The following is a 13,259-nucleotide window of genomic DNA, read 5'->3' on the forward strand; positions in this document are numbered from 1 at the left end:
GCCGTCTGTGCCAGCAGCCCTGCGAGGGTTAACAGGTTTAAATGTTTTACTCATGTCGGGAACGGAGAAGGAGAGGGGGGGGTGGCGCATTCCTTGGTAGCGGGCCTCGACGGTGGCGCTGTATTATCCTCAAAGCAGGCAAAGGTGTTTAGTTTGTCTGGAAGCAAGACGTCGGTCTCCGTGATGTGGCTGGTTTTCTTGTTGTAGTCCATAATTGCCTGTAGACCATGCCACATACGTCTTGTGTCTGAGCCGTTGAATTGTGACTCCACTTTGCCCCTATACCGACATTTCGCTTGTTTGATTGCCTTGCGTAGGGAATAACTACACTGTTTATATTTCGGCCATATTTCCCGACATCTTTCCATGGTTGAATGTGGTCTTTCACGCTTTCAGTTTTGCGCGAATGCCGCCATCTATCCACGGTTTCTGGTTAGGGTAGGTTTTAATAGTCAGAGTGAGTACATCTCCTCCAATGCACTTCCTAATAAAAACTCACTCACCGAGTCAGCGTATAAATCAATGCTATTCTCTGAGGCTTCCCGGAACATTTCCCAGTCCGCGTGATCAAAACAATCTTGAAGCGTGGATTCCAATTGGTCAGACCAGCATTGAATGGTTCTAGTCACGGGTACATCCTGTTTCAGTTTCTGCCTATAGGACGGTAGGAGCAAGATGTAGTCGTGGTCGGATTTGCCGAAGGGAGGGTGGGGAGGGCCTTGTATGCATCGCGGAAGTTAGAGTAGCAGTGGTCCAGTGTATTGCCCACGTGGGTGCTACAGTCAATGTGCTGGTAGAATTTAGGTAGCCTTGTTCTCAAATTAGCTTGAGTTGAGTTCCTGTATGTTGTTATGATTACAGCATGATTCGTTAATGATGAAGCATACACCCCCACCCTTCTTACCAGAGAGATGATTGTTTCTGTCGGCGCGACGCCGTTAGGAAGGACGCCTGTGTCTTTGTCGTGACTAGGTATATTGATACACCATCCAAAGTGTAATTAATAACTTCACCATGCTCGAAGGGATATTTACTGTGGGCTTTTTAAAAATAGTTTTACCCTTCTACCAATAGGTGCTCTTCTTTGCAAGGCATTGGAAAACCTCCCTGGTCTTTGTGGTTGATTCTGTGTTGGAAATTCACTGCTCAACTGAAGGACCTTACAGATAATTGTATGTGTGGTGTACAGAGATGTGGTAGTCATTGAAAAAAATCTGCGCAACTTGTTAAGCACATTTTTACTCCTGAACTTATTTAGACTTGCCATAGCCAAGTGGTTGAATACTTATTGATTCAATTTCAGCTTTTCATTTTTTATGAATTTGTAAACATTTCTAAAAACATAATTCCACTTTGACATTATGGGGTATTGTGTGTAGGCCAGTGACAACATCTAAACAATTTTAAATTCTCCCAATCACAGCCTGTTGTGATACAGCCTGGATTCGAACCAGGGTGTCTGTAGTGACGCCTCTAGCACTGAGATGCAGTGCCTTAGACCGCTGTGGCAATCGGGAGCCCTATGCATAAATCTGATCCAAACCGGCAATCAAAACAATCAAGTGTAATTACCGAATGATTACTGGATATCCATTTTCTCCTCCTATAGAGCAAACCAAACACTATGTCAGGAGAAAATCAAAAAAGAACAAAAGCATCACAACCTAGCCTCACATTTCCTTCAACTGCTGGAATTAGAAAGGGCCTCTGGAGCACAATTAAAACCACTCAGGCATTTTAATCAAGAAGATTTTTGGAGCAGCCACATAATGCAGGGTCTCACTCTCACAGCCCAGGGGGAGATCTGGTTGATCTGGGCGAAGTGTAGCTAGGCCATTCCTACAGTTTTTTTGGACACCAAGCACTACAGCCTGACACGGTGGACAACTCTCCTCTGTATTGAAACCAAAATAAATTAATTCTCTAGCATTCCACAGATATTTCTTTGTTATGAGAGAGCTCCACACCAAAGAGGATCAGTGCAGTTCAAATCAAAACATTTGCATATTAAAAGGAAAACCGCTGTCAACGCTATAGTAAAGAGACAGCATGCAGAGAAGTGGCCAAGCATAAGGCTGGTATTCAAGCATACTGATACTCATTCAATATGGATGTGATGTGGTACTGACTGAGTGGATGCAGGCGTGATCATGATCATCAATGTCACATGACTCAAACAGAAGACTGGTTAAGTTGAAAAACAGGCAACATCCAATATTATAGACATTTCTCAAATAGTAGACTCTCAAACAGTGACCAATGACCCACTGCAGGGTAGTCTAACGGTTTCTAAGCCATGGCTTAAGATTTTAGAAAATGTGGACCTGAAACTATAAAAAAATTCTGAAACAGCCAATAATACCCTTGGAAAACCTCAATTTGAAAATAAATAATGGAGGTGACCTTGTTAAAAAATAACTTATTCCTAAATGCTGTGAAAGTGGTTGAAACAAAACATCTAAAATAATCAGATTCTGCCCAGTCCTTCTTGGCATGGCTGATAATCATGCCACTTAAGGACAACAATCCGCATAGTTTAATCGGAACAGCTGAAAGAGTAAGATTGATGCCATCGTCTAACAATGCCACCAAACCTAGATGGCACAAGACCGTCATTGGCATGGCTCCAGAAAAAAACATATGGCTAGTTAGCTGGAAGGTCTCAGATTATTGTCATGCCACCCTAATTGGTGCTAATAACCATATGAGTTTCAGCACCTCACACACTAGGAACCATTTCTTCATGCCTACTACCAAAGCCTGAAGGCCCAATGCTGACATTCTACCCTCTTCGGAAGGAGCCCATGAAACCAGGTCACTGTATAATTTCTCGATGGTTTGATGGTAAATGAGTGCAATGTAGCTTGCAAGTCAGCGATCTGTTAAATAAACATATCTGTTGCTCACAGCAGCACTAGAGCAACAAAACATGTTCACGTGACAGATTCTTTTACTCAACCGGACTAAAATTACAGTTTCAAATGATGGAGGAGGAGGAAAGGAGGAGTGGTAAACGGGTTTTATTGTATACATAATAGAAAGAGTACCCCAGCTCAGAAATGTGTGGCAATGCAGTGGATGGCTGAGCTATGAATAAAAAAAACATCTAATCTATGGAATATAAAGTATTTCAGAAAAAAACAGTAGTATCTTCACCAGACTGTATATTAATCTGAAAGTAACCAACTCATACCTTAACAACATGGCGGCAAAGACAGTACAGTATGAAGATAAGCATAGAAATCCCAGATCACACTTGTAGGCGATGTCATGGCAACGTTGGCTAGCTAAGCTCATGCGTAGAAACAAGTCATCGGGTTGAACGTCTCGCACCGAACTGCGCATGTGCAGGCCGTCAAATTAGTTGTTTTTGACAAATGAAAGCATGTCAGTTTGACAATTTCACGAGGTTGGAGTAATAACATGTTCAACAAAAGACATTGGCTCTAGTTTCTAAAATGAACAACTATGGGAGAATTTTTCATTGTGTGCTTGGTCTGTGTTGCAAGCATTCCTGGAAGTCTCGCGATGTTGCGTCTCTGGATTTAGAAACTCTGATGGTGGTGCTAGCAGGCATGGTCAGACTCCCCTGAAGACTACAGGACCAGAACAAACAAGGGGGACAAAGACAGAGGGGTACAGACCCAGACAGAGCTAAATTCCACACCCCATTGTCTGCAGTGATAGTGGGGGACAATACAGATGACCCTGCAATATGTGATAATGCCACCAGGCCTGACCCCTACCCAAGCCCATCCTTCCACTAGCCCTAATCCAAAACACTGGGATGATGTCATCCCCGCTTATCCAGACCGTAAGAGCAACAAAGCGGAGAGAGAGAAAGAGGGAGAGGGAGAGAGGGGCTAGTCCCACAAAGGAGTCGCTCCCATAGAGAAAGCAGCCAACGGAAGGAAATCAGATACCCTCTCGACACATCTGTGTCACAAAACAAAAAGTTTAGACAACACAACCTGCCCACCCTGTGCTTTACTCTGGTAAGGGTTTCACAGAGAGGTTACAAAACTCTGAGCTGTTGACATCCATTAAACGTTAGCTCCTGTTCTCTCACCGTAAAAACAAGAACAAAGTGGTATCGTTCAAGAAGACAACCCAAGGCAAATAGTGCCTTGAAGGTTTAGGTCACCTTTTCCAAACTTAAAGCAATCAATTTTTTTGTCAGTCAAAAGATGGTAACCACACAGCGGCAGAATAGATTGTGTGTATCAAAATAGTTTGTCCCATTCAAAAAAGGTCTAACGGTGAGAGAGAACAGTCAAGCAGCAGGACAGGTCACTGTGGCTGGCCTCACAGACCCCTGTGTCCAAAGCAAGACTCATTGGGATCTATCCTTCACTGGGGAGCGGGAGAGGGCAACAGTTCGCTCAAAAGTAACCCTGTTGCACTTTAGAACTTATGTGCTGCCCCTCCCCCCATATTCCCTCCACAAAGGGACCTTCCCCCTTGTCCCCACCCACCAGGAATTTCTCAGGCATTGCTGGGGTCACCATGACAACTGGGTGCTTAACAAAGCATTTATCTTATGCATTCTTCCTTTCACAGGGGAGAGAGGGAACAACAGTCAAAGGAGAAATGGGGAGAAAAGAAGGAGGGTGGAGGAGCTTGAAAGGATGGGGAAGGGGGCCGTGGAGAGGTTGCTGAGAATCATGGACACAGGGAGATAGAAGAGGAGGGATAGATGACTGATAAATGTAAGAGGGAAAGAATCAAGGTGATAGGTGATGTTAGATTGAAGAGCAGAGGTGGTGGACAAAGTGCTACAGACATTCCAAGCAGGGCTGTGACTAATAACTTCTTGGGGGGCAACCGAGGTATGGAGAGAGATAAAGGGCCATTACAGACAAGTCAGCACAAACATACACACACCAACAGACAGGTGCTACATCATGGAAATTGTATGGCATATTGCGCGACAGTGTAAAGGCCAAGGGTATTTCTGAGTATAAGCACAAGTTCTCAACTTCTTGCTCTCCCTTTATCCATGTCTGCGTAGTCATGGGGAAAACCCATTGGCTTCAAACACTAACCGTTCTGCCCCTGAACAAGGCAGATAACCCACTGTTCCTAGGCCGTCATTGAAAATAAGAATTTGTTCTTAACTGACTTGCCTAGTTAAATAAAGGGGGGGGAAAGGGCGAGACAAAAACTGCTACACTAGTGCATTCATCCATACCTCAGCTAATATTAGAGCCAGTCAGACCATGTCGCCTGGCAGCAACCAGCCACAGAGGAAGACAATCCACAGACAACAGCCCAGTCTTAATACACTGTAATGGAATTACATAAACTGGGACTGGCTTGACGCAAATTTAGATGTGATGAATGAGTGGCTTCCTAAAAAATTCCACTCTTGTCCTGTTATGTAGTCTGGTGAATGGTGACAGTGGGAAAATGGACACCTTACAAAACACAGAATATGGACTCACTGCCTGGGCTGTGTGGGAGTCGGGAGAACTGTCTCACATTCAAATAACATATTTGAATATTCAAAACAAGCTGAACATTGTAAATGCAGTTAGTCTTTTCAAACAATATTTGCATGTGTAATTGTCTTGAAATAAGATTTGTGACAGATAATCACAATGCAATGTACTACAGAAATTGATTCTGTTGTCAACATCTTAGTCCTAATTCAGATCCAATTCCTTTCACATTTCCTTAATCCTAGTGAAATCGATAAATGTGTAGTCTGATGACATAGGGAGTTGACCAAGACTGGAACTGAGAACAGTTCGAGGTCAGGGGTCAGCTGTGACGCTACAGAGGGGTTGGTGAGAGGAGTTTCCCTATGGAAAATCCCCAGTATACTGACTACTGATGATAAAGCCAGTGACAGTACCTCCCGGGGCAGAGACCACCTAGGTAGACAACATAGCATGCTTGCTATTAGCATGTCATCTATGAGCTAATGCATGACTTGCCGTGCACTCTGAGGCAAATCAAGCTGCTATGTTCAGTCAGAGGGGAGAGCTTGACCATTTAATCTCAGTGCTGACGACTATAACAGTGGGTATGTGCAGTATGTTGCCTACAGAGGCTTCTGGCTTCACACATTTCATCAAAGGAACAAACATTCCAAAGTAAATACCATGGTGTTTATTCTAGAATGATATTCAGGTACGAACACGGAGGGAGAGTATTCCATCAAACTCAGTAGTGAGGATGAGAGGAAGGAAGATAAATCCAATCAGCATCAAAAGCACACACACATTCATGCAAGCTCACACATTAATGCAAGCTCACACATGCAAGAAGCAGCAGTAGATCAGCTCAGCAGTATATCAACGCTGGAGCAACAGAGCACAGCTTCTGCCACATCAATTATCTATCTGCCAGCCTGGTACAACTCCTGGTTGGGCTGATCTGGTGTAAGTTCTGTTCCTCAACTCAGGAGGGAGAATAGGATCCAACAATCCTCACAAATCTGTAATCAACTGTATTTACAACTGTAATCTGGGCTGCAGCAATTAATGCAGAGATTTTAACTCCCATGGCCAGTGACATGGAATGTCTACCCCACAAATCTGTAATCAGCTGTATTTACAACCATAATCTGGGCAGCAGCAATTAATACAGAGCTTTTAACTCCCATGGCCAGCGATAGGGAACGTCTAATCCAGCACATTAGCCAGGTTATCCCTCGTACCCAAATTTATTGATAAAGGCCATACGCAGAGCACCATGGCTGAAAACTGGCTCCCTAATTGGCTAAACAAAGGATTAATTAAATGTATAATTGCCAGGGCTGCTATCTGAGCAGCTACAAAGAGTGCAATATGGACCCACCATGCCAATCAAAGGCTATTCAACCCTGCACCACTCCGATTAAACAGTATAGTAGAGATGGGTATAGCTCTTTTCAACCCTTTTCAGACCTTTTGTTGTTCCTCAGCATATCTAGATAGAGTAACAATATATACCTGAAGTGATGCACCTTAGCAGTATAATTTATGTGGTTCAAGTGATACAATCTGTTGCATTTCATCACAGACTAGCTGAGGTTAATGGAATAATCCATCATATGGCATCACCTCATAAATCAGAGAGCATAAAGGGAAGATAATGGAAGGATATGAAGTCGTCAAGGGAAGAGCTCTCAGAATTGGGGTCAACAACTTCTATTCTACAGGCAGGCACCAGTACCGTTCATTACCGTCTCTCCCTCCCTCCCCATCTCTCTACCATAATCCCTCTTTATTTACCTTTCTCATTACCTCTGCATCTTCACATGTTCTATCCATCTTACGCCAACGTGATTTTCCTATCCTTTCTATGAACCACCTCTCTCTCCCTCCTTCTTCCCCTCTTTCACCCGGAGGGGTATTGACACACATACCCCAGCAGGTGCGGGACGCGGCGAGAAGCCGGCCGTCTAATTGGTCCTTGGTAGAGTCACAGCTGTTGCCCCCAACAAGGGCCTAGCATGAGCTCCTCTCGCTTGCCTTTGAATCGATCGCTCGCCATTGTCTCCCAGAAAGACAGACAGCCATCTCATCTGTCACCGGGGACTCCTCCTTTAAAGAGGCTCCAGGGAGGAGAAGCAGTAAAAACACAAAAAAACAAAGCAGCGCTCCAATACATTATAATGGCTACCCACTGCTGACCATATAGTATCTGGCACTCAGGACCAACTCAGCCAGGCTAGCACTGTCTATTGGTCTAGTATAGAACTCAAAATAGGAATGCTATACTTATATTCATTAGACTATACCTCTGCATCCATCAGAGTAAAGATAAAAATAGGGAAGTTTTAATCCATCTGGTTAAACTTATTTTATCATCTAGTTATATGGGCGCTTTGATGTCAAATCCCTGACTGAAAAGCAATGCCACATTTAAAAAGGTGCCGTTTGCTGCGGTTGCTCCTCTCTTTTAATTAGAGCCAAGGTCATAAAGGAACCAGCTCTATAGCCTGGCTCCCAGAAACCAAGGGCCACAAATCTCTCTCCCAACTGTCCCGCAGCGATTCAAGTTTAGTCACATTTTGTAGCAAATAAAATGCTCTGTAATTAGTGCTGACAGGTGAAATTACAAGGGCAGAGTGCAAACTCAAAGACAAACAAGAGGTTAGAGAAGACAACGCAGCTCACTGGTTTCCATGAGCTAGCTACTATAACTCTCCAAACGTAAAAGCTTTATCTTTGCAGTGAGTCAAAAATGTATTACTTTCCGGTCTAAAAAGTGTATGTTCATAGATGGCACTGTCCATCATGGCTTGAAACATGACATATAGGCCTAGCATAAAATATAGCCATAAGGCCTATGTTTGGTTCATGCTATATTTGTTAACAAAGGCAATTCAAATGCTAAGAACACAATGTAAACACAGGGTGTGTCGTGCTCAGTCTGATATTACAAAGAATGACTGAGTAACTAGGGAAATATCATGCCAATCTGGCATGTGATACAAAATATATGGGAAAAATGTTGTTTTATCCTCAGTTTGACATCAAATGTCATCATAGCGTGTCATCATAGCGTGAGTACACAGACTAGAAAACAGTCCATAATTGAAGTAAATATTGTGTGCTAGCTGAAAATGAAGGTTTTATGTTGGCCAATTATGGAAAATGATACAGACCCACTGGAATGTATTTCCCACAGGAGCAGGCCATCCAGCTGCAGACATGCACAGATAAACTGCTATTTAAATTCAGGACAACACATTGATCTACATCAGGCCTGGGCACGGCCGCCTGCTCTTTAACAAGATGACAAACACTATAACATAAAAACAAACCCCAAGAAGATTAACTAAAATGCACCAGTACACCAAACAAATCTCCTGACCTGTGATATTGCATCTCCCTGCCCGGATGCAAAAACGCACAATCTAGTCTATAGATGACTTCTCCCTAAAAAGTCAACATAAGTCTTGAGGAGACACACTAAGATCACCCCCTGAATGTTAAATTTAACTCATGATTAATATTGAATTAATGAATCAGAGGAGGTCATACATAAAAAAGTGTCTATGGCAGTCAGTGTTCAACTCACTCTGTCATAAAAAGTACATATTGTAAATTGTAATGTTGAAAATGTTCAAGTGAGAAACATAAGTAGGAACAACAAGCATACCAGAAAAGGGCCTAGGTATTAAAAACAACTGAGGACAGGGTTGGTCTTACCTGAGACAGATATCCTCATGGAGGCCTCCAGGGGTCTGTTGTTGTCCAGGGCCTGGCTCAGCCGGATCTCCCCCGTGCTCTGGTTCAGGATGACCAGGTTCAGCTCATTACCAGCCTCAAAGCTGTACTGGAGCTGGTCTGAGGCGTCTGGGTCATGGGCAGGGATCCGCCCGATCACCCCTGTGGGGAAGCTACTGGACTTGTCAGTGACATAGTTATTGAAGATGATCTGGAAGTTTTTCAGCACTGGTACGTTGTCATTCTTGTCGACCAGCTTGATGTGCACAATGGCACGGCTGACAAGTGGGGCGGAGGTGGCCTGGACCACGATGACATACTCTGACCGTGTTTCGTAGTCGAGATCTGTCAGAYCYGTRAGTTCMCCRGAGAAGATYTCCAGCTGGAACACCTCTGGGATGTTTCCCTCTACTATCTGGTACATGATCTGGGCGTTGCTCCCCTCGTCTGGGTCCGAGGCTAATACGTGGGCCACTACCAGGCCTATTGGGCTGTTCTCCTCCACAAAMATGTCAAACTCATCRTTCTCAAACACYGGAGGGTTGTCYTTSACYTCRAYGATGGTCACRTGGATGTCCACGGACGTCTTGAGASCAGGAACACCTTTATCCACAGCAAAGGCCTGCAGGTTGTAYAWWGGCATGTTCTCWCGGTCCAGGCGACGCAGCGTTCGCACAATACCAGAGGTYGACTCAATTATGAAGTCTCCATCYCCYTCCTCTCCCCCCTGGAAAGTGTAGAAGACACGTCCATTGAGGCCAGAGTCTCGGTCAGTGGCAGAGACCTGGACGACGCTGGTAAACACTGGCACGTCCTCCATCACAGAGCCTAGGTAGTGGTCTCTGAGGAATCGAGGAGAGTTGTCATTCACATCATTCACCAGGATCTCCAGGTAGGTYGTGTCAGACTTCTGTGGGATYCCYTTGTCCCGGGCCGTGATGGCTAARGTGTAGGACACCTGYTCTTCATAGTCCAGCTCCATCTGGGTGGTGACAGCMCCTGTGTCMGAGTCYATGTCGAACTGGGGGATGCTGTCATCCATYAAGTAGGTTATACGTGCATTCTCCCCYGTGTCCTCATCTGTAGCACTGATCACCACGACGGTGGTGCCAACAGGTCTGTCCTCATTGATGTTGACGGTGTAATGYGAGCTCTGAAACACGGGKCMGTGGGTYTTGGCYTCGGTGACGTTGACGAACACCTTGGCGGTGTCGAAGAGTGTGCCGTCAGACGCAGTGACACTTAGAACGTATTGGCGCTCCAGCTTGTAGTCAAGGGGCAGGGCCAGGGTGATGAGGCCCCCTCCACTCTGGCTGGTGATGGAYAACCTGTTRCTGGTGTTKCCACTGGAGATCTGATARGTCACCACACTGTTGATATCCTGGTCCACRGCAGAKACCGTCACCACGCTTGTSCCCACGACYGCYTCCTCATTGAGGCGCATGTAYTATGARCTCTGMGTGAACTCTGGGTTGTTYTCGTTGACGTCYAGGATGGTCATGCTAACGCTAGCTGAGGAAGACATCACCGGGTGGCCATGATCACGGGCCTCCACCCCAAAGTTGTAGAAGTCCARGCTCTCCCTGTCCAGKRCAGCGGCTACSACTATCCAWCCASTGCTGTTGTTYATGGWAAAMGGMAAGTTGGGCYTGGTTTCAATGAGGCYGTACTCCAGCCTYGAYTTGTCGCCYGAGTCTGCYTCAACYGCCTGGATGTGAATGATGGAGTAACCCACCGGCACATTCTCTAGCACAGTGGCCTGGAAGGGGGTGCTGACGAAAATGGGGGCGTTATCATTGACATCCAGCACCTGCACCGTTACCAGGCCGCTGATGTTGGAGAGCGGCGGGCGTCCCCCGTCCTGAGCGCGGATGCGAATGGTGTATTCCTTGTTAGCCTCGTAGTCCAACTGACTGACCAGGTCCATCTTGCCTGTCTGGGCATCAATGTAGAACTGGCCCCTGGTGTTGCCACTCATGATGCTGAAGTGAACCATGGAGTTACTCCCTCTGTCCTGGTCTGTGGCAATCACCTGCAGGATCTCTGTGTTGGGTGCCATATCCTCCGGAACCTGCACCACATATCGCTTTTCACTGAACTGGGGAGCATTATCATTGTCGTCCTCTACAATAATGTGAACAGTTGCCGTGGCACTGCGGGGGGCGGGGTCACGACCCTGGTCGTTGGCCTCTACCAACAGCATGTAGGCCTCCACCATCTCTCTATCCACTGGGCCCTTCGTGCGGATCACCCCCGACCTGGAGTCAATCTCAAAAACATTGTTCGAACCGTTGCTGTTGAGGACGTGGTACAGGATGTTACCGTTGACCGGGGCGTCTCCGTCTGTGGCCCTGACGGTCAGCACCTCATAGCCGATCTCTAGGTTCTCCCTAACACTCTCCTTGTAGTCCTGTTGCTCAAAGACGGGATCATGGTCGTTACTGTCACTCACTGTGATGGTGAGGGTGGCCATGGCCGTCCGGCGGGGAGTGCCACGGTCAACAGCGGTCACACGGAATACATGGGTGTCCTTCTGCTCTCTATCCAGCACCTCCACAGTGGAGACTGCACCATTGACTGGGTCCACAGCAAATAGGTTGTTGGAGCGGCTGTCAAACAGGGCCTCTATGAAGTACTCCAGCCTGCCTGCCTCCCCCTCATCAGCATCTACTGCCTTCAAAACAACTACAGGAGTTCCAGCTGGCTTATTCTCTGCCACAGCCACCTGGTACATAGGAGGCTGAAACTGGGGGCTACTGTTAACAGCCCTCTTGCTCCTGCTCACTATGCCTGATTCAGACTGGGCAGCCTGCTGTAGTAACTTCCCCAAGTGGCCCTGTTTGAAGGAGCCTTGACCCACCCGCCAGTGGACTGAGATGCTGTTCCCTTTGGATTCCCTCTCATCTCCTGTGTATTGGTTACAATGTAAGTCTAGCTCAAGAAGTGTGTCGTGTTTCAAACACAGCGTCTTGGACACAAACAACTGCCCCTCAGAAAAATATAACACCGAACTCCTAATCACCTTGCAGTGCATACTGCTGTGGGTTGGAGAGCCGGGTAGTAGATCCCATACCCGGAGGAGCGCAGTACCAGACTCGTGGCATTCTAACTGATGATTATGGGCTTTAAACAAACTGATTATCTCCAAGTCCCATTGAGATTTCCTTTTGTGTTTACTTGAACAGTTCCTGCCGTGAACATAAACATCATACTGGCTTGTGAGGAGGTGCCTCAACCCTGGGACATTGTTCATGCAGTCCACAACAGTGTACACGGTGAAAGGGTTGGAGCTGAGCGAGGCACAATTTAAACTACCTGAAAGGAACACAACGCGCGCGGACGCATCAGTTTCAATAAAGGTCTTTGAGAATTTAGGAGCGATTACCTGATCCAAAGTGCATGCCCCGCTCTGTTCAACACTTGCAATCACCGTCCGCTGCTCCGCATCCTCACTGATGTGTACATTGTAGCAATTCGACAGTGAAATGAGTTCAAACCAGCCGAAAATAATAAACAACAAATCCCACTTAATGACGGGCATTGCTCCACGATAATGTTCAACCAGGTTTGAACGTAGGCTAATTACTGCCGCTTTCCTTAAACTTTCAGTCTAGTCGTTCCCTTTTGTTGCCGCGTATCCATGCTTTCACTACTATACAGTAGCTAATCCAATTGAATTGAGAGAAACCACAGTCACCTTGCTTGCCAAAGCTTCTCACCATGCAAACAAGCCGACACCACCACTCCATCCGCGTGAATGATTAAAATGGCTCCAACTACCCCTGCGCCTTGAGGCTTCTCATTACCATAAACCTGTTTCAGTGTGTTGGAAAGAGAGAAAGAGAAAGAGAGATAGAAAGAGATGGAGTGGAGGGGGACGTTCTCACAGGGGCCACACTGAGCTGTAAAGAGATGACTGGCCTCTAGTCCCCTTTGAGTGTTTTTGCAGTACATGGATTAATAAGACTTCCTATAATGCAAAAACATTTTCCTTATGCCTTCACAAACGCTCTCACTATTTAAACACAAAAATAAGCCTAAACTTGTGAGGGTCTTTCAGTTCTCATCCCCGGGGCACCTGAAAGTGTACAGTTT

The 13,259-nt window shown here is 45.9% G+C and overlaps 1 protein-coding gene across 1 annotated transcript in view; it reads right to left on the bottom strand.

The window, feature by feature from the left end:
* The window catches only part of LOC111975553 (cadherin EGF LAG seven-pass G-type receptor 2-like), an 83,137-nt gene extending 70,137 nt beyond the window's left edge, over nucleotides 1–13,000 (bottom strand). The window contains 1 exon segment of the mRNA XM_070442902.1: nucleotides 9,147–13,000. Coding sequence (XP_070299003.1) covers nucleotides 9,147–12,705 — 3,559 coding nt within the window. The 5' untranslated portion in view covers nucleotides 12,706–13,000.
* Between the last annotated feature and the right edge of the window lie 259 nt (nucleotides 13,001–13,259).

This window comes from Salvelinus sp. IW2-2015, linkage group LG1 (assembly GCF_002910315.2).
Source record: "Salvelinus sp. IW2-2015 linkage group LG1, ASM291031v2, whole genome shotgun sequence".
NCBI lineage: Eukaryota > Metazoa > Chordata > Actinopteri > Salmoniformes > Salmonidae > Salvelinus > Salvelinus sp. IW2-2015.